Source organism: Chroicocephalus ridibundus, chromosome 1 (assembly GCF_963924245.1).
Source record: "Chroicocephalus ridibundus chromosome 1, bChrRid1.1, whole genome shotgun sequence".
NCBI lineage: Eukaryota > Metazoa > Chordata > Aves > Charadriiformes > Laridae > Chroicocephalus > Chroicocephalus ridibundus.
Genome location: NC_086284.1, coordinates 204407493 through 204433838, shown reverse-complemented (window position 1 = coordinate 204433838; position 26346 = coordinate 204407493). Strand labels below are relative to the sequence as shown.

At 43.4% G+C, this 26346-nt stretch overlaps 2 protein-coding genes across 3 annotated transcripts in view; one reads left to right on the top strand and one right to left on the bottom strand.

Annotated features, from left to right (window-relative positions):
- LAMB4 (laminin subunit beta 4) overlaps positions 1–6645 on the bottom strand; it is a 42994-nt gene extending 36349 nt beyond the window's left edge. The window contains exons 1-4 of the mRNA XM_063323414.1: positions 6618–6645; positions 5636–5667; positions 4969–5031; positions 3592–3749 (exon numbers count right to left, since the gene is read on the bottom strand). Of these exons, the coding sequence (XP_063179484.1) occupies positions 3592–3749; positions 4969–5002 (192 nt within the window). The 5' untranslated portion in view covers positions 5003–5031; positions 5636–5667; positions 6618–6645. The remainder of the gene's footprint in view (positions 1–3591; positions 3750–4968; positions 5032–5635; positions 5668–6617) is intronic.
- Positions 6646–17344: 10699 nt separating this feature from the next.
- The window catches only part of ERGIC2 (ERGIC and golgi 2), a 28246-nt gene continuing 19244 nt past the window's right edge, over positions 17345–26346 (top strand). The window contains exons 1-3 of one of the 2 annotated variants that reach the window (XM_063323412.1): positions 17345–17397; positions 22684–22829; positions 25800–25908. In XM_063323412.1, the coding sequence (XP_063179482.1) occupies positions 22724–22829; positions 25800–25908 (215 nt within the window). In that variant the 5' untranslated portion in view covers positions 17345–17397; positions 22684–22723. Of the gene's footprint in view, positions 17398–20130; positions 20303–22683; positions 22830–25799; positions 25909–26346 lie in introns of those variants that run through there. The other variant, XM_063323411.1, reaches the window with a different exon arrangement.

The window sequence follows — 26346 nt, the reverse complement described above, 5'->3', positions numbered from 1 at the left end:
ACACACATTTATGCCATTGCAAGATTGGAGCCTGTCAGTTGCTTTGGGTGACTGTAGTTTTAATCACTCAGGCTCTCATTTATAAGACAGGTCCAAGAAAATCATCATATATACATCATAAGTATATAGTAAATGTTGGCCTTGGTTTGCCCCAGGCACTCTATAAAAAATACACTTTTTCAGTCGTGGAGAAGGAACTCAGTAAGAGCAAAGAAATAAGTTTGTCAAGGTGTTGATTCTGGGTTTAGCTGCCAGAGAGTTTGTTTTGCAAGAGTTTCTTGGGAGAAATTTATTTTTTAAAAGTTGAGCTTTTCTTCCCGTCTCATAAACTTTCAGGCAGAGACGTCAGCAAGGAGGCAGAGAGATACAAGGGAGGACTGGATCTTTCAAGATCTGAGGAAGCCTTGAAGAGGACCATACACTAAATCATTTATACATTTTTTTCCTCTCTCTTTTGCACATTTTCTAGCAGCTTGGAGGCCCAGCCGGGAGCAGCGGACAAATGCTGTTCTACAAATGGAAGGCAAGGCTGGATCTAGGTACAATATAAGTAGGTGGTCTGGGCTGACACCACCACCCCAACCACTGTTAGTGCCTTTTGTAGGCATAGGGAAACTGGAAAAGGTTAAAAGCAATGCAAAGTAGGAAAATCAGGATGTCAATAGGATGAAAGGGTCTTGTTTGAAAACGTAACAAGCAGAAGACTAAGGTGGCGATGATTAGCCAATATCTCAATGCTGAATAAGAGGCTTCTGTCTGCAAACGGGCTTTGAAAGCAGGGGCAAGGAGCTCCTATTTAAGGTGATAAGAAGGGAATTGAGTGGGAGACATAAGGAGAGTGACAAGGTTAATGTGCTGGGCTGGGAGATGACCCGTGCTGAGTCATGTGGAGAAGCCCAAGCAGTGTGGGATCGCAGCCAGCGGTGCCATGGGGAAGCGTATGGCAGTGGCTGCCCCAGGGGATACCCCGGGTGGGCGGGGGGGGGGCTGTGCTACGCAGATATACCCTACGAGATTTGGGCAGAGCCTGAGTGTGAGGACCCAGGAATAAGGCAAAGAGGCAAGTGATGCCCAAGCTGTGTGCCTGGCTGGCAGGGACATTGGCAGGGAGAAGGGGGGACGACACAGCACCCCAGAGGGAGCTGACGGAGAAAGCACAGATTCAGTGCCCTTGACTGTGAGCCTGGCAGCGATGCTGCTGGAAACAGAAAGTAGAAGTCAGTGGCAGGAGCTGGGTTGGAAAAGACCCAGAAGGGGACTGGCAGAGAGACATTTCAGCTGGCATGCTCAGGATTTACGGATAAGTATTAGGAATGGTTTGCACATCTTTGTATTATGAAATCACCTGGGGTTTATTCACATTTACATAAATGAACACATATAGATTCACAGGTATGGTATAATTCATGTGTTCTAAACAGTACGATAAATATATATGATATTCAGCCATTCTATACCGGACTTGACAGATATGCAAATGTACAATTTAGAAGATGAGACAGAAGTACAAAAAAAAGCCAGTCACATCACTTCACAAAGGTCTGGTAAGGAGAGCTCAGGTTATTGAAGCATTTGTCAGGACTGCACATACCCACTCTCTGGTTTACATAGACACATACAATATGACCCTCAGCCAACTTATGTTTAAGGTTGCTCTGTAAAAATCTTTTTGTGCCCCAAAGGACAAGCATGTGCATGTCCACGTAAGGCAAGTCTGGCAGATCCCGTTTGCCTCTGAAGTGTGCGGCTTTATATTCTCCTCAATACTAAGTCCTCTTTTTTTTCCTTTCAAAACATATGTAAGTAGTAAATCCAATCATAGGGCTAAAAACCACTTAACCTACATTTAGAAACCATAAGACACATTACTCTTAATAAGAAAATGACTTGCAGTGCGTCTTTTCAAACACAAAGCAGCGGAACTTCAATTTTTTTCAAACTGAATTTTCAATGAGACATCCCAACCGAGCCCTGGCTCCTGGCAGGTTGCCGTGTTGACTAACACATACTTTCACAAGTAAGGTCTGCTCTCCTCATGACGCCTGACACAGATCATCAGGAGAGGAACTGGGGAAGAACTTTGCTTTGCAAGACAAAAGATGCAAAGCTTCCTGGCCTGACTCCAGCAAAGCATTCAACATGTGCTGGTGAGAAAGAAAATTGAGTTGCGAGGGACTCTGATATACTATAGGTGACACATACATTTAAGGCGAGCTGATAGAGCAGAACACATTGCCAGAGTATAAGCCTCTACCTCTTCAGCTCTGCAAAGCAGAATTTGTAGTTCTAACCCTCTTTAGGAGAGTGTCACCAGGGGTCAAGATACATTGAAGCAGCATTAAATCACAGGGATTATTGCAGAACAGCTGTTCCTTTTCATGAGTCTGTATTTACATAATTCAAAGGATAAGTACAGACAAGTGAAAATATTAATTTTTTATTGCTCTTTGATCTCCTCTTAAAAAGAGAGAGAAAAAAGCAGTCACCCAGCTAAGGGCCAGAAAGATGATGTCTCTGAGATGGCTCTTTGCGCCCGTCTACCAAGCAGTGCCAAGAGTCAGAGCCCTGCTGAGTCAGTGCCCAGGATCCACTTGTTCAAACAATGTGGGAAAAACCAGCAAAGGGTGAAAAGTGGCTCACAGGGGAGGAAAGAGGTATTTATGTGTTGCAGAAAACTGTAGTTGCAATGAGGAACTTGGAGCAGTACTTGGTGCCACCTCAGTATGGCAGAGCTTTGCACTGTAAATGTGTCACAGAGTTTTGCCAGAAGGTCATAAACTGTAATTATTTTCAAATGCTTATAAATTAAGCTGTGTTTTATTAACTTCCTCTTCAGCCTACAGCTGGTATTTAGTGAAAACATTTCTATTTGTGACAATTTATTAGCTCAGCGGGGCCAAGTTCTCCAGGACGTGCAACAGGGGAATTCCCGTCTCTGCCTGGCACAGCTCCCGCACAGCTGCCATCACTGCAGCCAGGGAGCAAGAGGGATCCATCTGATCGCCCACATTTTGAATCTGCCTACCCACCACCCATACGGCCAAAGGCTGGACTACACCATTAGGTTTTCCCCCTGTCAGAGATGGCTTTCTGCTTTTATCAACGTTGGTCTTATTTTGGATCAAAAGACATGAGAGGACATGATGTGAATCTCTTAACAGGCTGCCTCAGGTCACAACACTGTATGGGACACGTCCTCCAGCGAAGCTCCATCAAGGTAGTGCCTACCGCCTGCAGGACCGCGCTCTTCCTGCACTCACACACATGCAAACCGTGGTCTTCACCTCTGAGGCATGAGTAGGGAAAGGACCTATAGAGCAAAGCTCCTTCAGAAATCCCTGTGCTCATTTGCATCTCATGGATGCTTCTGCCTCTGGAGAAGCTACACATCACTGCGGAGGCTGTTTGCTGCCAAACCCTGCACATGCGCTGCAATAAGGCATAGCCTTCCACCAGACTTATGTCACACTGTCTGATGATTATTTAGACAACTCCAACAGAAACTTCCTAGTCTGGGCAAATTCCTTTTACAGGTGAGAATACTGTTAGTAAGCAGAGTTCAGTTTATTAAAAAAGAAAGAGCAAACCAACCTCTAGGTAGCCTATAATGCAGTACTTCTGAGGCCTGTTCATTCCACAGGTTGACGAAGCTGTTAATTGCTTGCTGCGACCCAAGAGGAGGTCCCCAATGGCTGGGTGGCAGGATCCAGCAGCACAGTCATCCTGTGCTTGCTGGAGTCTTATCAGCACTGAGCGCAAAGGAAGATCAGAGATGAAATTGTTTTGTATAGCCAGCAGTATTCTCCAGACAAAATCAGTTAAATCACAACATCAGCAGAAAACTAAATTATCCTTCACCTGTATTCTGTTTGTCCTTAATAATATTTGGTAGAATCTTGAAGAGCTTTGGTAATGAAGATGCTTGATGCAAAATCATTATAAAAAATACAGCTAGCATATTACAAATCTATGCTAAAACTTAAATCCTCAGCACATTATTGCACAGTAAACATGCCAGTCTGCTATGAGCAATAATTTATTATGCTTCCTACCCTGGCATACCCATACCCAGCACTCCTGCAGCAGAATCATAGGCATCTCAATTGACTCTGTGAGCAGAGCCAGATTTGGATTCATTCTCCTGATTTCTGTTCATTTCCAAGTGATAATGGTGGAACTGAGACCAGGATTGACATCAGGCGTCCCTCACATTTTCTAATGATTTACAATGAACCCCCTGGTCCGGTCCCAGCACCCTCCATTCAGACCCCATGGAATGGTCATTAATAATTAAACAGAATAATTCTGAACTCTCTAAATAATTGCAGGATCTTTTTGTTTATTTTGCCTGAAACAACTTTAAATATTTTTCCCATTATGTTAAGACTTCCCTTGCAGGGCTTGTCCTTTTAAACAAGTTCTGTCCTGAAACCTTGAACAGGAATGGGTACCTTGGAGGCTTTATCTGTTCAGCTTTACTTGGCTCAACTTGTTATAAAAAGTGCAGTTAAAAAACCCCAAACAATCAATATGTGAAGATCCCACAGAACACTTGAAACAGTAATGCAATCACAACAGTAAAAATACAGTCTGATTTCAGTCTATGGCTGAGGCTATACTTCAGACGGTGAGTGACCTTTGACTCCAGGTATAAAGCAATGCATAAGGTTGGTCGGCTTGCTCTTCTTTATTTATGCAGATCCACGCTCCTTATCTGTTAGCAGATATTGACTGCCCCTTTCAGGACCTGATTCTGACTCAATTACTCAAACATGTATCTTTTCTTTGTACTTAAAGGTTTCATATCACTCATAGCTCCTAGGCAGGAAAGTGGGGAATAAGGATTCACTGTCATGTGTGTCTTAATAGCGTACTTAAAAGAAGCCCTCTAACAAAATCTTGGAGACATATGTAAATTGCATGATAATATTTCAAAATTGGCATGATAATTGTAACATCTGTACTTACTGAGGTGTAACAGGATTGCCAGCCCCAGCCTCATGCCTCCCTGTGAAACTCAAACTGGTACCGCTGCAAGAGAAGAACTGGTGGGTTACCACAGCACCCCTTGCGCGTAGGCTTACCCAAGAGCTAGCCTTTACAAAAGTGACAGAGCCATAATTAAAATATAAAGATTAAAAGGAAACCCTGACTTTGATTTTGTTCTAGCGAACATTTCTCATGATGGAAATTCTGGCACTGAAACTGGGATGAAAGCAGAGGGACACCTCACAAGGGCTTTTGGAGAAGACCGTGAAAACATATTAACACTTAGTGTAAAATAAAAACAGAATGCTATCAGCAAAAATATTGTAGTATTCAAATACAAGCTATTTAATCCTAACTAGATTCATCCGGGCTGTTTGCAGAGATCTAATTCCTTTTCTGGAGGTTCTTGTTTCTTTTCATAACTTAAAACAAAGACCAAGGTCCTAATGAAGATGCCACTGAGAAATGCCACATCAAATGCTATGAATTTTGGCAGGGACAAGATTATAACCACATCTTAAAGTGCAGTGAGGAAAAAAAAGTAATGTCAGTATCAATGTAAAAGACTCGCCAAGGGGAACCTCAGCGTGAACCCACGTGAGGTTCATTGTGGCATTTACTTCACATCCTTCCTCTTCCAACTCACCTGGAGGAAAGTAAGAGTTGCCAACACAAAACCTGTTGGAAAAACAGAAGGCAGCCATGGGTATAAAAGACAACCCAGCATCCTGCCACCAAGTAGAGCTCCCAAACCACAGCCTGCCCCCCATCTTTGCGCCTTCCACCTCTTTCTCCGTCTGTAGGCACCAGCGGGGCCAGCCTGCCCTGATGCAGCTCCAGCTGCTGGGGCATCCCTACATGACTGTGCCCAAAGTGCCGCTTCCCAGCTCCATTCTTGTTCCTCACCTTCATACAGCCTTTGCTATGCTGAATGAGCTAAGATGAAATACTTCCCCCCACAGTAAGGGGAACATAAGAAAAGTATTTCAGATGTTACAGGCTCCATGTAGGCTTGGTTCATGCAGCTCTGTGCAGCACATGACACAACAGCCATGCCTACGTGGCTATTTCAACAACCACGGGCAGGAAAAGCTATCAAGGGCCACCAGCCTTTCACGCTGCTTCAGCTCCCCTCACCTGCCACGACCGCAGAGACCCTGGTGTGTGACGCTGAGATGATGCCAGTGAGTATCTGCGCAGCTGCGCCTGGCTCCCCGGCTACAGAGAGAGCTGGCAGCAGAGCCAGAGTCTGAGGCAAAACTGAGCAAACATCTTCCTGATGAGTTGGACTTTACACTTTATACTCTGTCAGAATAACGGACAGACTTAGAGATGACTTAAACTGCGACAGCACCACAGTAAAATATAGGTGTCCATGGTATGAGTAATCTCGGAATATACATCCCAGTCCCTACCCTGTCTAACACCAGGACATTTAATACCATTGATACTCTTTAAACATGATTCACTTAAACAGCGAAACAAAGATCAGCAAAACCCCAACATACTTTTGTTCCATGCTTAGCCGGAAAATTAAATACTGAAGAGCTCTTACCTGGGTTTCAGACAGCCAAGTGTTTCAGCTGGAAATGAGCAGAGCTGACTGAGGGAAGCAAGCAAAGACATACCTATGCGCTTCAGCTGGAGAAGACAGCGCGTCCCCCGAGGCACCGAGGTGTAGGTGAGAATGAGACCCAGCCTGCAACCTGCCAAAGGCTTGATTTGTGAACCCTTTCTGCCGGAGCTTCTGGCATCAGCAAATATGTGAAGTGAAAGAAAATTGTGACAGGTTAAGTTCACAGCAGAAAAAGTTCATGCAACAGAAAACAGAAGGCTGGAATTCTTAACAAACAACTCTTTAATTGTTTAATTAAACAACTGTTCAGTCGGTCCAGCTTGCAATGAAACATCAGAGTCTTTACATCTACTTAACATCAAAAGTCTAGTGGTACTGGTTTATCTGAACATGGGCATGACTTCTCACAATTGGGGTGCAAACGGTCTGGAAGGGCCAATTTGGGGTTTTGAGGTGACCGCAAACATGCCTACCTGAGAGCTGTGATCGCACCCGTGTGGACGTATGAGGCAGCTTCAAATTAGCTCAAGCTCTGGGTCACTGCCGTGAGCACTAGGTTTTGGGTTTTTTTCCATTTAAAGTTAAAGACAACATGGCAACCTGAGTCACAGCTTTGCATTTCAGCACAGGCTGTGCCTGTAAGTGCCCATGGCAGCAAGCAAGGGGCAGAGTGGTGTGTGGCATCCAGCGTGGTGGCAGGACATGTGGTGATGGAACAGCTCCGATGTGGCTCATGCACAGAGACGGCCGATTGTTTTTGGTGTCTTTATTGAAACCTGTGGCACTTTGATTCCAGTTGTTGGCATGGCAGGTTGTCTTGGGTACATGTTTTCAGCTGTGATATATTTGTTACCAGTTCTCTGCCTGCTTGTAAGGCTTAATTCATGATTGTCCGTAAAGTATCATCACATCCTCGAACAGGTTTTCTGTATGGGCAAAATATGTTTTATAAACTAATCATCGCTTTTTTTTGGTAATTCCTATTCTTTCAGGAAAAAAACCCAAACATGTTCTTTAATCCTATTGCAATGCTCAGTACTAAGTGTCCTCTGCCATTGCTACGATTGCTCACTCTAGCAGAAATAATTCATATACTTCCATTTTTTGAAATTATTTTCCTCAATGCATGTGGAAATTACTTGTGGGAGTCTTTTTTTAGGCTGATTTAATCTACATTTTGTTTGCATTCATGCATGATTAATTATTGTACAGATGGTTTATATTTAGTGAGTTTCAATATTAAGAAATAATAGACTAAATGATATATTAAGATATTAATTTTACTTTTTAGGTGTAAGCAGTATATCAAGTACTCTCTCAAAGAGAGACATACAACTGAAGAAAGTATTATGATGCTACTAAATTATAGAACGGTTGACGTTTTATTAGCATATTTGGTAGGGAATTCAGATTTTGTTACAGAGAAGTTATGTGAGAAGTAAATATCAAGGAAGATTTATTTGCAGAATATAGCCGGTCCTGTGTTTTGATTTATGTAGGACCCCAAGCAAGAAGGTTTTAAACTGCTTGAGGCAGGGATTAAGAAACTTCTTTCTTGCTTCTTTAATCTCCCCACTGGTAAAGGAGCTGGATTTATAATGCATCGTTTGTCCTATGCTGGCTGGAGGGTGGATAGCATTGGTGCGTGATTTTTCAAGTCATCACAGGTCCTACGGTTGCTGTTTCTTAGGCCCAAGGCACATCCGTAATACACACAAAGGGCAGGAACTGCTAGCACTTCGGCATAATATTCCCTTCCACCAGCAGCGAGGGAAGAGGGCAGGAGCAGGGGCACCGGCCACATTTCACAGCCTGGCTCTGGGATGCCGGTTGATGGGCAGTTGCTGTCAGCCCATACAGGTACGCATTTTCCTCCAATGGACATTTTGAATAAAATTTTTTCTTTGAGTATACAGATTTTTTCCCCTGTAATGAAAATGTGAAAAACATCAGAAAAAATAAAAAACAATTCTGGTTTTCTTTAAAGTTTCAACAAGAAATAAAATTACTTGAGCCTGGGATTATTCTTGCCATGTGAAAATTAAGCATTTAATCTAAACAAATCACCCAGGCTTCCTTCAGAATCAAAGGAGAAAGACAGGGATCCCTACAGGGTCTATCCTACCACCTTCTTTAGACGCTTACCTTAAAGGGGTAAATCCCCCCTTGGAGGTATCCGCTGCTTTCCTTTGGCTATGGGTAGCCCATTTCCTCAGTTTAGGACAGATGCCTCTATTTTAAGCAATTAAAGTGTACTGAGATGAATCCTGTCCATAAAGAACGGGTCAAAATTATAAATGAAATCTGAGGCTCGGAAAAGTAAAACCATCATGCTACATTTGTCTCTCTCCTCTTTTGTTTCTGCTCTCATTTCTTCAAGCATATCCTATGCTTAAAGTGTAATTTCTCAAAGGCAAAGACTTCTTTTGTTTTCTACACATTGTGAGACTATAACACTAAATAATAAAAACAGAGTGAAGTATAAGCTTATAATAAAATAAGAGAAGTATTTTATTTGTCAGATCTGATCAGGAGAGAGATAAGGACAGCAGAAGAACACGCTGTGGAGCTCAGGGGGAGGGGGAGAGGGAGGTCACCCCTTCTCTCCCAGCTTCTTCGCCTCTGCATCCCACCAGCTGGCTGCTCTTCCATATCTTGCATCCTGGAGCAAACAGCTACTTTAAAAATTGTATTTAATAATTGTTTAAATGAGCTTTTCCACATTTCAAAAGGATGAAAAATCTGTTTATAATTTATGAGAAACTTCTTCATTTTGTAACAGTCACAGCACCCCATGGTACCCTTCACCTTTTGTGTGCAAGTCAGATATTTGAAATCTTTGGTTTTTTCACCACAATCAAGAAGTCCAGTTTCAACTTGAATATCATCTCCCTGGCAGGCACAGCGTTGCTGATTGTTTTAATCAACAGTAAAGAGAAAAAAAGACTGTATTTTTTTTTAAATATCAGTGTGATTTTCAAAGTGCTATTCAAGACATATATATTCAAGATAGAACATTTCCTGTTATTTCTTAAGGTCCTGACACTTCCAAGCTGGCAGTGCAACTGGTAGGATGAAAAGTCTGTCGGGTACTTTGTTGTGATCTAATGTTAGTTTACTCAGAATTGGTGAGTTCATGCAGTACAATTGGACAAGGTTGTTTCTAGGAACCTTCTCACATCAATAAACTAAAGTGCTTGAAATTTTACACTTTTCATTGCTTATTGGCCTAATAATTAGAAAAAATTCTTCTCCCTTAATTCAATTGAAAAAACGGATTATTGTGCATGAAAACACAGCAGAGGGAACTAGAAAGAAAAAAAGAAAAGGAACATGTTCAGCAAGAAACAACTGAAGACATGTATGAGGAAAAGGAAGCAAAAGAGCTTTTCTAACCTCCACAAGGTGTTGCAGTCTGGTCTCCAGGGCTGCCTCTGGCCCCTCTCCCTCTGCTTCCCTCCCAACTAGACCTCCTGGATGAACCCCAAGCCTGCTTCACCCTTTATCAAGCCTTGGGTGTATTGACAAAACCCATTACCAGTATCCAGCTCTGGCTGGTGTGTCCAGATGGTGTAGGACCATGCCACATGGGATCAGAGACACAGCAGTACGGATGCCAGGTATGTGGACAAAGGCTGAAGCTAGAGCACCAGCAGTGGAGAACTGTTAGATCAGCACAGCCATATTGTTTTGTACATTGTCATGATAGCTATGGTGAGCTTTTAGGTATATTTTTTTAGTGATGATTTATTGTACTTGAATAATAAACTGCAAAACCCCATGGAACTGGCGTCCCCCTGATGAAGGCTGCCTTCCAGGCAGGAACACAAAGCAACGCCCAGCCTGGGGAGCCACAAATAACTCTCCTCCCTTGGCATGCCCTGCTCTTTTCTTGCACACAGCAACATTTCCACAGCTGTTTGGAGAACCTGTGTTGGCTCTGCTACAGATTTTGAGACACTAACAAAGACCCAGACTGAAGAAGTGCTTCAGCCTGGAGTATTTGCTCCTACGTGGTGTTGTCACCAACAGCTGCCCGGGGTGTTCTGCTGTGTCCCCACTGACCTACCACAGGGGAACGAATGGAAAGTACATCAAGGAAAGCAGATTTACCCTCCCGAGCACAGTTTCTGGGTCCCGGCTTTATTCAGCCCCATTAAGTCCGCATACAAGTTTCCTCCGTGATTATGAGGAGAAAACTGCATTTTGAGGCTTTAATGGAAGCACTGTAGGCTATATACATAAACCGCACAACTGTAGGAATTAACCGTACAAGTTTTCTCTTCTAAAACAGGGAGTCCACTAAAAAGGGAGAGTTGTATCAGACTTCCAGGAGTTAAGAGAAGCTATATTTATATTGATGACTTTATCAGGAATAATCTAAAGTGTCTGCAAATAAGAAAACTGGAAAAGATTTTTGAAAGCAAATATTTGCTTTGCACATCTCACTATTTTAGGTACATGGAAAGATTTGCGTCTCAGAAAACTGATGCTCTTTTCAAGCCATTAAAGCCAAGGTGCTTCACATTATTAAAAAAAATGTCTATTTTTAGAGACAATTTGACCAAAGATTTTTTTTAAAGACATTTGTTCAATTGCTTTCTTTAAGAAAACAAAAATCGTAAAGTACATACAACACAGGCTAGAGGGTACAGAACTTCCAGCTCTGCCAACAAATTGACTTGAGCAGCATGAAGAGCAGTTGTTGAATTAGATTTACCTACATGCTTTTAAAGAGTCAATCATACTTTGTTTTAAAATATCAAGCTATATTTTGGCAAACAAAGACCAAAGAAACTTCTTAGTAAACCAGGGATTAAAACTCTACTATAGCTTTAAAATACAATTTGTATGAGGACAATATATACAGAGCTAGGATAACAGCAACAGCTTTTCCATGACAGCCACTCCTCTGAAACATAAAATAATGAATCTTCTCAGTGGAAAGCTTTTCCTACCACAGCACCTGTTAATAGCACATAACAGCGCTCTTATTCTGCTAATGGTATCTGTACTGTTGAAAGTGCCAAGAAAAGACTGTCCTATTTTCATTCACACAAAATTTGTGGCAGTGTTCTGTTTTAAATCCCTGTTATTAGATTTTTCCATACCTGTCAGCCTAAATTATCCTAAGTATTTTTCTCTAGGTTATAGCAAATTCTTCTGCAAAGGTTAAATTGATGTTTAGGAATTATCCTGAGCTCAGATAGGAATTATCCTCAGAGCTCTCTAGCCCCTGAGGAACCTTTGTGGCCTACTGGCTTAGAAATGTTTTGTTACCAATGCAGAAACCTTCCATACTGTAGCCTGTTTGAGAACTAAGGTTTATGTTTGGGTTAGTTTGGGTTTTTTTGGGGGGAAACAAACAAAAATCAAAACCCAGGAGATTACATTTTAAAGAACAAAGGGAAAACAGTCAATTCCACAAGCTCCCAAAAAACCCTAGGGAACTGAGACCGCTGGGAGGAGAACCTGACAGACAGAAGGATTGCAGCTTCAGTTTGAGGACAGAAAACAGTGGAGAGAAAAATGTGTTTTCTGGAGGACAACAGCAGCAGCAGCAGCAAGAGCATCCCCTGCCCAGCCACCAAAGCCCAATGGTTAGAGAGCTCCCATGGGAGCCACTGGCTCTGGTCCTCCGGTTGGAAGCACGAAGTGATACCAGCTCTTCCACCATCCTGGGGAGCACCCAAACTATGGGTCTCTGAAATGAAAGAAGTCTGCCCTCATAGTTTCCCCTTACTTTTTACAAGAACTGAAAATTTAAATATTATGTTTTAGATTGACCTGGAATAAAATAATTTTGGTTCATTTAGTTAATTTTAGTTAGTAAAAGTGAGATGGACTGAAAAAGAATCACTTTTCTCTCTCATTATTTTGTTGACTGGAAGAAATGGTTTCTTTCTCATATAACTTGAAAAAAAAAGTAGCACAAAATCATTAGAAATCTGAAAAAGTCTGTTTAAACTGAAATTAATAAAGGTTCAGGAAGCTGCAGAAACAGAAAGGTATGCACGGTCAAACTGGGAAATCTGACATTTTCCATCTGTAGTCAGCAACACCTGTAATACACGTGGTGTCTGGCTGTCACCAGAACAGCACTCTCACACAGCCCCTCTCCTGTGGTCACCCATGAGGTCCCTGGTTGCAGAAGACAGCAAGCACAGAGCAGACAGGCGTTAGAACAGCTAGACGTATGTTGTGGTTCAGCCCCAGCTGGCAATAAACACCATGCAGCCACTTGCTCACTCCCCCCACAATGGGATGGGGAAGAGAATCGGAAGGGTAAAATTGAGAAAACTTCTGGTTTGAGATAAAGACAGTTTAATAAGTAAAGCAAAAGCTGTGCAGGCAAGCAAAGCAAAACAAGGAATTCTTTCACTACTTCCCATCAGCAGGCAGGTGTTCAGCCATCCCCAGGAAAGTAGGGCTCCATCAAGTGTAATAGTTGCTTGGGAAGACAAACACCATCACTCCAAACGTTCCCCCCTTCCTTCTTTCCCCCCCAGCTTTATATGCTGAGAATGATGTCATATGGCATAGAATACACCTTTGGTCAGTTGGGGTCAGCCATCCTGGATGTACCCCCTTGCAACTCTTTGTGCACTCGCAGCCTAATCACTGGCAGAGCAGTGTGAGGAGCAGAAAACGCCTTGACTGCTTAGCAACAACCAAAATCAGTAGTGGGCTATCAACAGTATTCCCATCCCAAACCCAAAACATAGCACTATACCAGCCGCTAGTAAGAAAGTCAACTCTACTGAAGTGAAAACCATGACAACATACCTTCTTTTGCCTAATTTGGCAACATAAACAGCTAAACTGACATTTTGGAGAGTCTCCATTTTCAGTCCCAAATGAAGTTTACTACAAAGGCTTCTGGGGAGTATTTAAATCTATCAACATATACATGTTAATTACCTAAAAGTATGACAGAATGATGGCTGGCTATCAGCTTTTTAATTTTATCTGTGTCTATTCTGTAACATCTGGAACCTGTACAAACACAGAAAGCATCATGCATAAGTCACACACAAAATAAATGAGGGGAATGATTAGATTTCGTCTGGACCCTAACAATATAACCAACGTCACAACAGTACAGTAACAACACTGCATGCCAGCAAGTTGGGAACTGGTGCACAGTTTTATATAATTTGTCCAGGATGAAGAATATATAACCTCTGCTTTATCTTTCTCTCAAGTACTTAATTGCACCAGATGGGAGAAAGCAGAAAAATTAATGCCTTCACTTTCCTGATCTCACCTTGTCATAAGGAAGGGAAGTGGTGTCATCACTAAGGAGCAGCTGGGTATGATGGAAACCCAGCCAAGTACAGAAAATGCCAGCAACAAACCTGGAGAGAAGGAAATACCTCTTGCTTTCGAACACCATTATTGAAGCAGTTGCTTTTTGGCAGAAGGTGGCAGGAAGGAATCTTTCCCTTGCTGACCATCTGCACGAAGCACATTTCGACTGCAATCTGTTTGCTCACACGTTGCCCATCCTTTCTCACCAGATAGTTTGTGACCATTACCCTGAGCTCCCTGCAGTGGAGTTAAGGCAGAAGGTGTCTGTGAACACCGAGCCAGACGGCATTTCAGAGTCTCTGCTGTATCTTGAAGGGTAAGCAGCCTGCAACAGAAAACAGGGTAGAAAAGGATCAGAGCTTTGGAGAAGCCAGGGTCAGTTTGAAGCTGGGGATTGAGAGGGTGGCAGTGGGAAGAGAAGCAGCTGATTCAGGTACCCTGGCAGGGAAAAGATGTAATGTTTTGAGAAGGTCCACAGGTACTCCTAGGGACATGGAATGGGCTAGGAAGATGTGAAGAGAGATGGGCAGGGGATTACAGAGAAGATGTCAGAAGTTGTAGCTGGAAGTTGTGGCTTAGTCAGATGGACATGAAAGAAGTGCTGTGTGCTAGGAGTTTGGAAAAAAAGTATTGTCGTGCAGGAACAGAGGCTGAGAAAAAACAGGCCTGTCCACAGGGCCTCCATTCACTGCGTGAGCAGGTCTGTGCAGAAATACAACGTCTGTTTAAAGAGATGGGATGCACTGGACCTACTGGGCATGTTGAGGTGCTCACGTAAGAGTATCCTGACCCTTTCAGATTGCCTTGCAGAAGTGTCCTGAAAATTAATTGAAACCCTAGTGTTTACCAGATTACACTTAGACTGGATAAAACTTAATTATTAACAGTTGTTATTTTTGCTAGGTTCAGCTCTCACCAAGCATACTCAAATTGTTACAGAAAGCAAGAGGCATGGTAAAATAAAAAAAAAACAAACACCAAAACATGGAGTTAGTGTTCTGTATCATTAAAATCAAAACAATACTCTTATAGAGCAAAACCTCTCTAGCAATTTGCCAATATTTTCTTAAAACCTGTTTGGCCTGGCAGAACATCAAAGGAATAATTTTCAAGAAAACTCTAAAGATTTATTTCTTGTAATGCCCAAACAGTCAAACATGCATACTTACCTACACAGATTTCACAATAAGTTTGAGGAACCTTGTTCTGCTGATTAAGCATCAACTTACATGCATGCTACTAGTATATTTTTAATACCACAAGGGTCACGACAACTTGAAAAACTTTGATAAAATATTAGTAAGACCATGTCAAACTTGTTATTTATTAATATATCCTAGTACCAACATCAGCTCACATAAGGCTTATCCAAATCTCTCGCAAACCGTGAAAAAGACTTCAGTGTCTTTTACACAATTAACAAATAGCAATGCTGTGTACATTGGCATCTTGCACACTGGGTAAATGACCCTGCTTTGGGACAACGCCTTTTCCTCTGTCAAAGGCAAATCATTCATACTCCCACACTGCGCCAGCTAACACCGTTCTCAACCAGGTAGCCCTGCAGAAGCCCAAATCCTTCCTACCATCCAGGGTTTTAAGACCAGTAACACTTTTCAAGAATAAGCTTTATGCTGGGACACAGCAAACTTGTAGCAAAGGAGTAAAAAATATGGGGTTTTGTGAATGCAACTTCAAAGAAACTTTGAGAAACCTATTTATTAATGTTCATGTGCTTTTCCCAAGAAAACTGTGTTCCAAAGAATGGAAAACAGAACACTAAAATTAAAGAAATACTGAAGGTCACAATATATGCTAGTGTAAGTATCTTTGCCTCCTGATACTTGCTGGTCTTATCCTGAATGTTTAGACGATTCAAGAAGCCATTATGCGAAAGGATTAGTGTTTTCATGTAACTTAATCAATTATAAAAATATTTCTGCTTTGTAATCATGATCTAATTACTAAAAATAGCCAAGTGGTGACAGATCAGGATTTATTACTAACCTGACATTTGTAATCTAGACAGGAATTCAGCTCAGTGACTGATGTTCCCTTCCTCCCCACACACACCATACAATCTATCAACAACATACAGCAAATCTCCCCTGAATGAAAGACACAACTTCGCATCAGTTATCTGTCTACACCAAGCAATTTAAATTCCTCAGAAAAAGAAGAAAACCAACAAGATTACACCACAATATTTTTAACCGCAGCTTTTAGAGTGCTTTACTCGGCTACAGTACTTATGCCAGCTCCCCTGTGAGTGAAGTATGAGGCTTATGAAGCAGCTGTATAAATTGAATTCTAAATGTTAGCTAAGTCACAGAAATATTCAAAAGAAGAATTAGGATTAATTTCTCTTTAAAAAGATCTGTAGAAGTAAATAATTTTGGATTACATATTAAAAGTGTTTTTTCTGTACAGCAGTGATCCTGTTTACACAATGAATTAATGGTAAATAAGGTAAGTAGCTTTAACATATTTTTCCTTTCAGTGAACTGGTCTGCTGTCTGAGACCCTATGAAAAGAAATTTTCACAATGATCATTTTAAAAAGGATTTCTCAAAAGACCAGAGTGGGACCGAGTTGAAAAAAACGACGTAGAAGAACAGAGACCAAGGCCTCCTTTCGTGCCCCTCCTGTTTTTATTTAAACCAGCAACAGATGCACCACAAAAACGGGAGACTGTGAACAAATACCACCACAACCAAACTCCTACACATGGAGGGACGTGACTGTCCAGGTTTTGGGCAAGGAAGCCGCACCTCTGGCCGCGGGAAGGGCTGGCGACCGCCTCAGGCCCGGCGGCGACCGCCAGCCCTGCGCCGGGCAGGCCGGCACGGGGCTACTTCACCGGCAGGAGACACAGATCCGTGGCAACCTGTGACTATAATAACCGGTTTTAAGCATCCGCTAAAACGGGGGACGCACAAAGGCCGAAATCCCTCTGTGATCGAACAGCTCCGCTACCTGAAGCAAAAAGGCGTCAGAAGCAGCCGCCCCTGAGGTAAAAGGCGGGAACGGCGGGAGCGCAGATCAGCCAGCTCCGAGAGGGCCCGCGGCTCTCACCGGGCACAGGGCGGACGCAGCCAACCATCGCGGCTGCGGGTCACCGACGGCAGCGCCCAGCTCCCCCCAGCGCCCGGCGAGGGTTCAACAGGAGGCGGCGCCCCCTTCCGGCTGCCTCTCCGCTCTGGTTCCTGCGAGCGTGGTTCCTTCCCATTGGCCGCGGGGACCTCCCGCCGCCATCGCCGCTCTGTGGTGTCCGGCGGCTGCTCCGGGGCCCGCTCTCCCTTACTCTCGCCCCTCAACGCCTTCACTGTCCCTTGGTGGCCGCCACCCTCGCCCTCTACCCCTCCCAGTCCCTGCAGTCCTCACCGCCCGACCCCCAGGACTGATTTTCTTCCCCTCCACCCCCTTCCCCGCCACTCCCACCCCCTCATCTCCATATGTGCTCTTCTGCACCTGCATTTCCTTCTCCTGCCTAAATGCCACCTCGATGCCTCCACGTTCCGGTAAAGCGGCTGCTTTCCCTCACCCTCCCCAACCCCCGCCTCGCCTCACCCCCTCCGCGCTGCTTCCATCCCCGCTGCTTCCATCCCCGCTGCTTCCATCCCCGCTGCTTCCATCCCCGCTGCTTCCATCCCCGCTGCTTCCATCCCCGCTGCTTCCATCCCCGCTGCCAGCGACCCCCGGGCGCTCCTGCGACCCGGCCCCTTTCTCGCTGAACGGTTTCAAAGCGCCTTTTCAAGCCGTCGTGAAACACCTGTGCAGGCGACTGTAGCGGCAGAAAACGGCCTGGGTTTAGTCTCAAAACACTTTAGCCAGGTTTTTAATTGTGTGTATCACATATGGTTTCCAGCATGTCGACGCTGAAGTGTGTTGAAGCGCAGGTGGGGAATCTGTGCGTGTTTACGTTTTCTCCTCTTGTTTGGTCTACCGTCTTCTCCGTTACTTTGATATCAACATCCTTCGTAGCCTAATATTCCTGGGATTTTTTTTCTTTTTCTTTCTGTCCTGCTTCATTTGTGGTTTGCTAAACTGTACAGATATGAGACATCTTATGTGGTTTCCCCTCTTTGCACACATCAAGGGACTTCATAAATCATCAGTGTTAAGAAGTGCTGGGGTTTTTGGCAAGGCAGTTGTATTTTTACATAGATGACTGCACTTAAGTCTCAGGGTGCTTTGGGATCTTGTTAAATACCGTAGTGAAACAAATGTGTATAAAGCAGCAGCAGCAGCGGGCCAGCCCCTTGGCTCGCCTGCGTGGCAGCTGGGTTTTTCCTCCTTCCCTGCTCCCTTCAGGCAGGTGCTCGTAGGCTGCCACCACTGAGGTGTGATCGGGAGAGCAGAAAACGAACACGCAGGGGTATAAGGAAAGGAGCACAGTTTGAACTGGAATAGTCTGGTACGTGATGGATGCAGTATGATCACTGTTGCGTCGCTTTAGCACAGTACAGTCAAATATATAATGTCAGTGTAATGCGCTATATAATTTTCTCAATTTTTCTGAATTTCTGAAAAATGATTACTGCGTTTTCTCTTGTAAAATCCTATAGAGACATCTGTAGTTAAAAATACGACTGTAATGGTGCAAAGCTGCAAGCAGTTCTGTCCCATGCCACTTCTCTGTAAGAGGCATCTCAATGCGGCACTGAGCACTAACGCCAAAACCATTTTTGTCTGTGAGCAGATTGGATTGCTTTAGTTCACAGCCTGTGAGAACATCTGTTGAGCATCTCTGATGCACAGCTAATAACCAGATGTATCGGTTGCTCTTTCCAGGCCCCAGTGCTGAGAGCATTTCAAGGGAAAATAGGGCTTAGCCAGCAAAATCTCTGGCTGCTGAATTATACCCTACAACCATTGGCACATCAATATAAGAACTTTCAGTGCTGTACCTAAAGCTGTCTGCGCTTTCTGAGATGAGGGAACGCATGCACAGATAAACGTATTTTTGGCCTAGTTACTTACCTCTTCTGGTATCGTTCTCTCACCCCCTTTTCCTTTCTGACTCTCTGATCCAGTTATTGTTATAGTTGCCAAAATGATCAAAACAGACTGATCAGAACTCAGTGGCAACATCAGCGTGTTGCTGTCTTCTTTCCTTCCTTGAAACCCACTGTCTGCCTATCCCTAAAAAGCCAAAAATACAACTTTGTCATTTTCAGGTTCCTTTCGTGCTCAAATGCTGTAGATAACCAGACAAAGATTTGTTTTCTTCAAATTGTATATACTCTGGCATGCTACTTATGACTCTTTTGTCATGGATCTACTTTTTCCTCTAAAGCACTAAAAAGAGACAATCTGTACTAATGCTGTGAAACTCACCACTGTGTTTCTGGGGTGTGGGTTTTACTTGCTTGCCTCATTATCAAAAATTACTGGAGTCTTCAGTCTCTGTCCTTTCTGATCTATCAATATAAATGTTTGGTATAATTTTTTTAATTATTTTTAAAAAATCTTATATGGAGTACTTCTCCTTGAATAATTTTAGTGTCACCTAAGATGTTAGTGCTTCCCAAAGGTATCGGAGAGCTCGCCTTTTGGCTGTAGGGTGATGTTTACGTTGGCTCAGCTACTCGTGAACTTGCAGGCACGGTGGCAGTCACATAATATAACCTCATAATTGACTTTGTAAGTCTGTTTTGGTAGCAGCATAGTTGTAAAGACTACAGGGGATGCCGGCATAGAGGAGAATGAGTTGTAAGGAAAACATCTGGAGATAAACTAACAGTGCTGTTACTAAGGGGGTAAGGTCTGTGGTGAGAGGCAGCGCCTTTATATTGGCTCCACCAACACAGGGAAAAGAACAGGTATTTGGGGCACAAATGAGCTCTCTTACTTTTTTTCGCTTCAGATCTGAAGACTGGCTCGTGAGCTTAACATCTGCCTTTTCCCCACTGTTATAGCCCAATGTCTTAAAGCCTTTCCGCTCCTAGTTAAGCTCAGAGAAGATACTGCCTCTTCTCATGCATTACCTGCTTTTATACCCAAAGCCCCTACAACAGTATCGCCGCTGCCAGCCGGGCTGTAGCGCAGTGATGACACTGGGGACGCGCCGCAGGCGGCCGCGGGTCCCGAGACACCTGAGGGATCCGCTGCGGGCCTCTCCGCGCCGCGCAAGCGGGGAACAACAGCCATTTTTCCCTAAACGCGCGTGTTTTCGCCTATTCCTTGCCGCTGAGCCGGTGCCGCGCTGCCGCGGGCGGCGCATGCCCGTGAGGCGGCGAGCATGCGCGCGGGCCGCCGCTCCCGTCGGCCTGTGCCTGCCGCCGCCGCCGGGTGTCGGTGGCGGAGCCAGCCTGCCCCGGGCGCTGCCATGGTCAGGGAGGCGGGCGCCGAGCACGGCGTTGCGGTTCCCCTCCCTTCTCCGGCCTCCCCCGCCGCGCTGGGTAACGGCGAGAGAAGCAAGAGGTAGGGGAGGGCGGGGGAGAGGCGGCCGGCGCGGCCTGTCCTGTCCCGTCCCGTCCCGCGGCGCGGCCTGTCCCGTCCCGTGGCTGCCCGGTGCCGGGCTGCGGGCCTGCGCCCGCCTCAGGGCGGCGGCGGCAGCCCGCACGGGCGTGTGGGCTCCGATCTGACCGCCGCCTCCCGGGGCCTCCCTCGACCTGGGCAGCAGCGTGGGGGTCGGCCGGCGGCGGTGTGAGGCCCCCGGGAGGGGATTCCGGCGTGGGTCCGCTCGCGGGTGTGGGACAGGATGGTCGGACGCCCACCGGCGCCGATAACGGCGTCGCTTCCAAGTTGTCGGAGCAAGCGGCGACTGCCCGAGCCCCTCCGGTGTGTCGGAGTTGCTGTCGCTCTGGGCTTGAGTGACGTTTACGCGATGCTTTTTCTTTTTTTTTTAGCTTGTAATAATAATAACAGCTGTTGTATTTGTAATACTTTACTTTTGTAGCAGGGGATTCCAAATTTTATACTTGGTGTTTCTGAGGCGCGTGTGGTGAGATGGGCAGGGGGGAGGTATCAGCTGTCTGTCCCAGGTCTGTATAAGTGGGATTAAAGAAACAGATGAACAACTCGGATACTTCTAGCTAGATTACAAAAATCTGCATACTCACTGATGCAGGATGACTTAGAAAGTTTCTTGGTAAAGTGCTCTCAGATTCTCTAGGTTTATCTTGTACCTCTTTATGGTGTGCTCCTATACACGTGGTGGCAGAGAAGACGTGGAAAATGAACCCATGCTAAGTTGACTTCAGTGCTGTCTCCAGTGCAGGACAGCAGGCAAGCCTGTCTGGTGTTTCCTCTGGGCTAAGGAATGTTATGGCTCCAGTCATTGTGTCCAAGCAGCTGCTTTGCCATATCTGCTCCTAAGTTATCCGACTTCTCCTTAAGCTACTCTGAGTGGAGTTGAGGTAGTTCTTTAAAGCACAATTATGTAGTGTAGTAAGGACAGGACCTTGCTTCCCTGATTTTTTTTTTTTGTTTGTTTTGAAGCTATATAACTGAAATCCTGTTCCAGCACCTATCTTCTCTGCCCACTTTAACTGTGGTTTCTTTGAATCCTCTGCAACACATAGAGAATCATTTTGTTTGTCTCTGCAGGCTGACTTGACTGATGCTTCCGCCAAGTGCAGAGTCTGTATCTTCTCACTAAGATCGGAAGCAAATTTGCGTAGTGAGGAAATTGCAGGCATAGATTGTGATTCTTCATGTGTGAATTTCCCTTTCCAGTAAAGCCTACTCCTTTGTTATTGCACGGTATGAAGCCTGCTCAGCACCAGGGAGGGGCAGAGCAGGGAATAGCTGTTAAGTAATTTCACTAGGACATGCTGGAGACTTGACTTGCTCGTGAAAGAGGGGAGATGAGTTAACAGATTTTTCTACAAGACGATGATGAGGATCGTCTCGCACGTTGGCAGTGTAGGCTAGCTTGCCTGCCTTAGTGCCTTTAAATAGGGGACGATAATATGATGTATTCTTAGAATACAGTAAACGCACGATGATTTTCGTAGCTTCAGAAATTCTGGTCAAAGTGCAACATTCCCTCAGAAGGAAAACAGCAGTGCCAGCTTGTTAAAACACGCAGCGTAATGGCGGGACTGGGTTGTGAGAATATTTGCATGTTTTGGAAACAGTTTAAGACAGTATTTCCTGGGCAGGCTGCTTCTCTCAGCATCCTGCTGCTTCATGTATCAACGACTCCAAGAAGAGCAGAGCTCATGTCATGAACAAAAAGGATTCTGAAGGATGGAGCTAGGATTTGATACTTAATTTGCTTCGGGTGGAATTTTTATAGAGGGGAAATTGTTAATTTTATTATGGCAATAAAATTCTACAGCTGTGAAAATGTGAGATGCTTTTCCCCCCCCCCCCCCCTTTAGCCTATAACATGTGTCCACATTGGCTGAATACAGGAGCCCAGTGCAGTTTGACACCCACCCGAGTTTATGCAGCCTATTAGGTATTCCCTGCTAAGTCAGTGACTTCCTTGCATTGGCAGGTCTGTTTAGCAAGCTTACTTCAGGACTGAGGGTTTGGTTGTTTGTTTTTGTTTTTTATTTAAAATTCAGTATATTCAATACCAATAAGAATTTAATCGAGAAAGAAATTAGTCATAGTAGTCATAGTAATTAAATGGTGAATATGCTGGATGTGGTTGGAATGTAAGCAGCAGTGTCCGGGATGATTTTAACAGTTATCTTGAAGCAAGAGTGACCATCCAGTTGTCTAGCATGTGTTTCTTTAAAACATATTTGTTAGATTTTATTGCCTTATTATTGCATTTTGATTATAGCCAGTCGGTTTGAGTAATACTGCTTGTGTATTTTAATCACAATGATTTATTCTCAAATCAGAGGGAATATATGAAGGAGGAAGTAGAGGAGCGTGCTGAAGATGAGGCGACTGAATCGGAAGAAGACCCTGAATTTGATGAAAGAATTGGATGCCTTTCCAAAGGTTCCTGAAAGCTATGTGGAGACTTCAGTGAGTGGAGGCACAGGTAGGCCTTATTGAGATGCTGACGTGATTCATGTTGGCTCTTAGTTCACTCTAGCATGCTTTGGGAATAGAAGCTTCAATAGGAGGAAGGCAGGCATCTGTGTTCATTTGAAACTAGCCAAAATTGGTTTCTTGATTTCTTTCGTGGATTGACAGAGCTTCCTTTAAGTAAAGGTATAGTATCTTATCCAAATAGATGCATTCATCACTCATTGCAAGGGAGATTTTTGTGTAGAACAGGTGAGACTCAAACCAATTTTAAGGTTCACTGTAAAAACTTCTAACCAATTACAACTGGAAGTGCGCTGTGCCAAGGCCATAATAACTTTTTCATTTGTTGTCTCACTAAGTCCTTTTCTCCTTGTCAGGTTTCTGTGTGAGACTGTGTTAGCATGAGCTGAAATGCAGGCTGGATTCAGCTCTGTGCTTTCATAAAAGATGAAAAACATTCTCCAGAGATGTCTAAGAGCTGACTAAGTTAAGCACCAGGATGAAGAGCAGCTCTCTAAAGCTTTTTGTTTTGAAGGTGTAGTTGATTGTAAGAGTAAGGAAAGCCCTTTGAAGAACTAAACACTTTACTCCAGGGCATGTGCTTGTACTGTCCTTATTAGTCACTTGAGCTTCTCTCAAAAAGCATAGCTGTAAGAAGTACCTTTTCTATATGTATCTGAACAGAAAATTGCACCTCTAAGTTGGGTTGGGTTAGAGGTAGCCTGATCTGGAGATGGTGACTTCATCTATTGAAATTGTTTGCAGTTAGATAGGAAACTGCTAGCAGTTAGTTTGAAGTGGAGGACAAAAGTCTCTCTCATGTGCAATTATGTCTCAAACTCAGTTGAATAAAAAGTACAAGAAGCAATAACAATCTACAGATAAGCCTCTGAAGTCATTACGCCACTTGTGTAGAAGTAAATATCACAAGGATCTGTATTACTTTGATATGTTTCCTGAATTGCGCTGTTAATGATTAGAGGATTAATATATATAAAATAATCTTGGAGACCTGATTAAATAAGTTTTTGCTAATGTTAGTTCCAGTTCCTGAGAAAGCAAATGAGTAGTTTCTATGTTGTAGTTCTTAGAAAAACATTAAATGCTTAAAAATTACTTGTTTTATAGTATAGCGCCATCCTTCATGAGAACATCACTTCGGTGAAGGGTGCCTTAAAGATTTCTCAACACCAGAAGTTATTTTAGCATTCTTTGGTTTATCCCAGTAACCTTATAAATGATAATATAGGATTGTCTTATTCTATGCCATTCTAAAATTTTAATATAGTATTCCCATTTCATTCAGCATTAAAGTGCCAGGCTTATTTTCTGATGTGATAGGGATACAAAACATAGCAAGACTCTATTTTCGGACTTTCAGTGCCTTAAAACCCATTGGAAAAGAAGTACCAGTCTCTCAAATGGGCTAAGACTCCAGCTCTGGGGCTGGGAGAGCATTCAGAAAAGAGGATCTGTCTTTGGAAAGTCTACAAGACTTCGTTTTCCTGTTCAGATCCATGAATACCTTTCCTCAGATTTACCCAGAAAGCAGCTATAGCTCTAATTGTTTCCTCGCGTTTGGATAGATAGTAAGGCTCCAGCTTTCCTATTGCATAGCTAGGGTGAGTCTGGCCTACTGCCCTCCAAAAGGAAATTGTTAGCCGGAGTAGTTAAGTGATTAGTGCATCTGCTTTCACGCTATGCATTGACCTGAAGGTCTTCATATATGTGATCGTTACATAGCTTCAGCTGAAAGCTAGAACTTGAAATGTTGCTGTTCAACGCGATAGTCAATGCTGCAGACACTGTTTTATTTTCTAATCCCGTAGTTCAGTGCCTTCATGTCCCGGCTGCTGCCCCTGCGCTGTAGACCGCTGTGTAGGAATTGAAGCCTATCAACGACGGGCTTGTTTTTTCTCAAGTTGCACTTCACAGACTCCATAGAAGTACTCCACAGCATGCAGATGGAAAACGTATACTGTCAAGCTGTACAAATCATTACTGTTCTTTATAACTGAAGTTTTTTTCAACTTAACAAAAGCTGTGATTTAATATTTTGTACAGTTTTGCAAACGTGATGAATAGGCTACTTTGGAGATAAGCGAGGCACATATACCATGAAAACATACCATTTAGTTTTCTTCCTAAGAATAATTTCAAACCAGTTCTTCACTTATTTAGCTGTTGGTAGAGGCGATGGCTACACGTTACTTATCACCAGAGGGAGAACTGTTCGAAATATTAGGGTAGGAGTCCTGACTGTACAGCTATACACAAGTAATATAATCAGCACACCTTTTTCTAACTGGACAGTGCATATAATGTGTATTTATAGAATCACAGAATGGTTAGAGTTGGAAGAGACCTTAAAGATCATCTGGTTCCAACCACCCTGCCGTGGGCAGGGACACCTTCCACTAGACCAGGTTGCTCAAAGCTCCATCCAGCCTGGCCTTGAACGCTTCTAGGGATGTGGTATATTGCTAGCTTCTTGGCTCTAAAACTAGATATAAAAAAAATTGTTATAAAAACTTAGGTTTTGGACAAGTGGAGGCTTACAGGGACTTCAGGGTGCACCTTCTGCTTTCATGCTTGAATTTAGGATTGAGTTTGCCTAGACCATCCCTGACAGTGATTTGTGGGCATTTTGTTCTATATGCGGAGGAGGATCTAGCCTGTTCTTACATCTTCTGCATAGGGATTTCACAGCCTCCCCATCATTCTAGTATTTGACTGTACTTAATGTAAAAAGTTCATTCTTGATGCAAAGGTAGGACTTGTTCTTTCCTCCTCCTAAATAAAAGCAAATACTGTAGATGTGAAAACATTTTTCTAAAAGCAGCTTATGGATTTGTAAATCAAAGATACCAGTATGGCACTGGTAATGCTCAGATTCTGGAATGTTAGAATTTTGTTCTGCTGTTTCTGAATAATATTTCTCACAATATAAACTTTTTTTTTTCCTCTTTTGACCACTCAGTTTCTCTGATAGCATTTACAACGATAGCTTTCCTGACTGTAATGGAGTTCACGGTGTATCGGGACACATGGATGAAATATGAATATGAAGTAGACAAGGATTTTACTAGGTAATTTTTATCCATTAGAATTCCTTTTAAAAATTTAAATTAGGTTTATTTCAGGAAAGAATAGATTTGAAATGTTCATGTGACTTGCAAGCAATTTATGATTGAAATTAAAAATGAAATACTAAAGGGACTTGAATCTTTTCTTCTGTTCATTTGAGCTTTTTTTCTGGAATCTGTGAAGAAGAGAAATAGAGATTTCTGCAATGAAGAAGTCAAAATAGTGCAGGTTTGCTGGTGGAGTCCCTTGAGAAATTATTTGCTAACAATTCAGAGGACACTGTAATATGTACATCAGCTTGTAATTATATTAGGATATGTAAATCAGTGGGTTTACATCAGCTATGTAAACCCACCAGATTCACATGATGCTTACTCTAGTTTCTACAGTTAGTATATTGCCATTATACTTCGTGCTGCTGGAGGTGAACCTTAAAAACT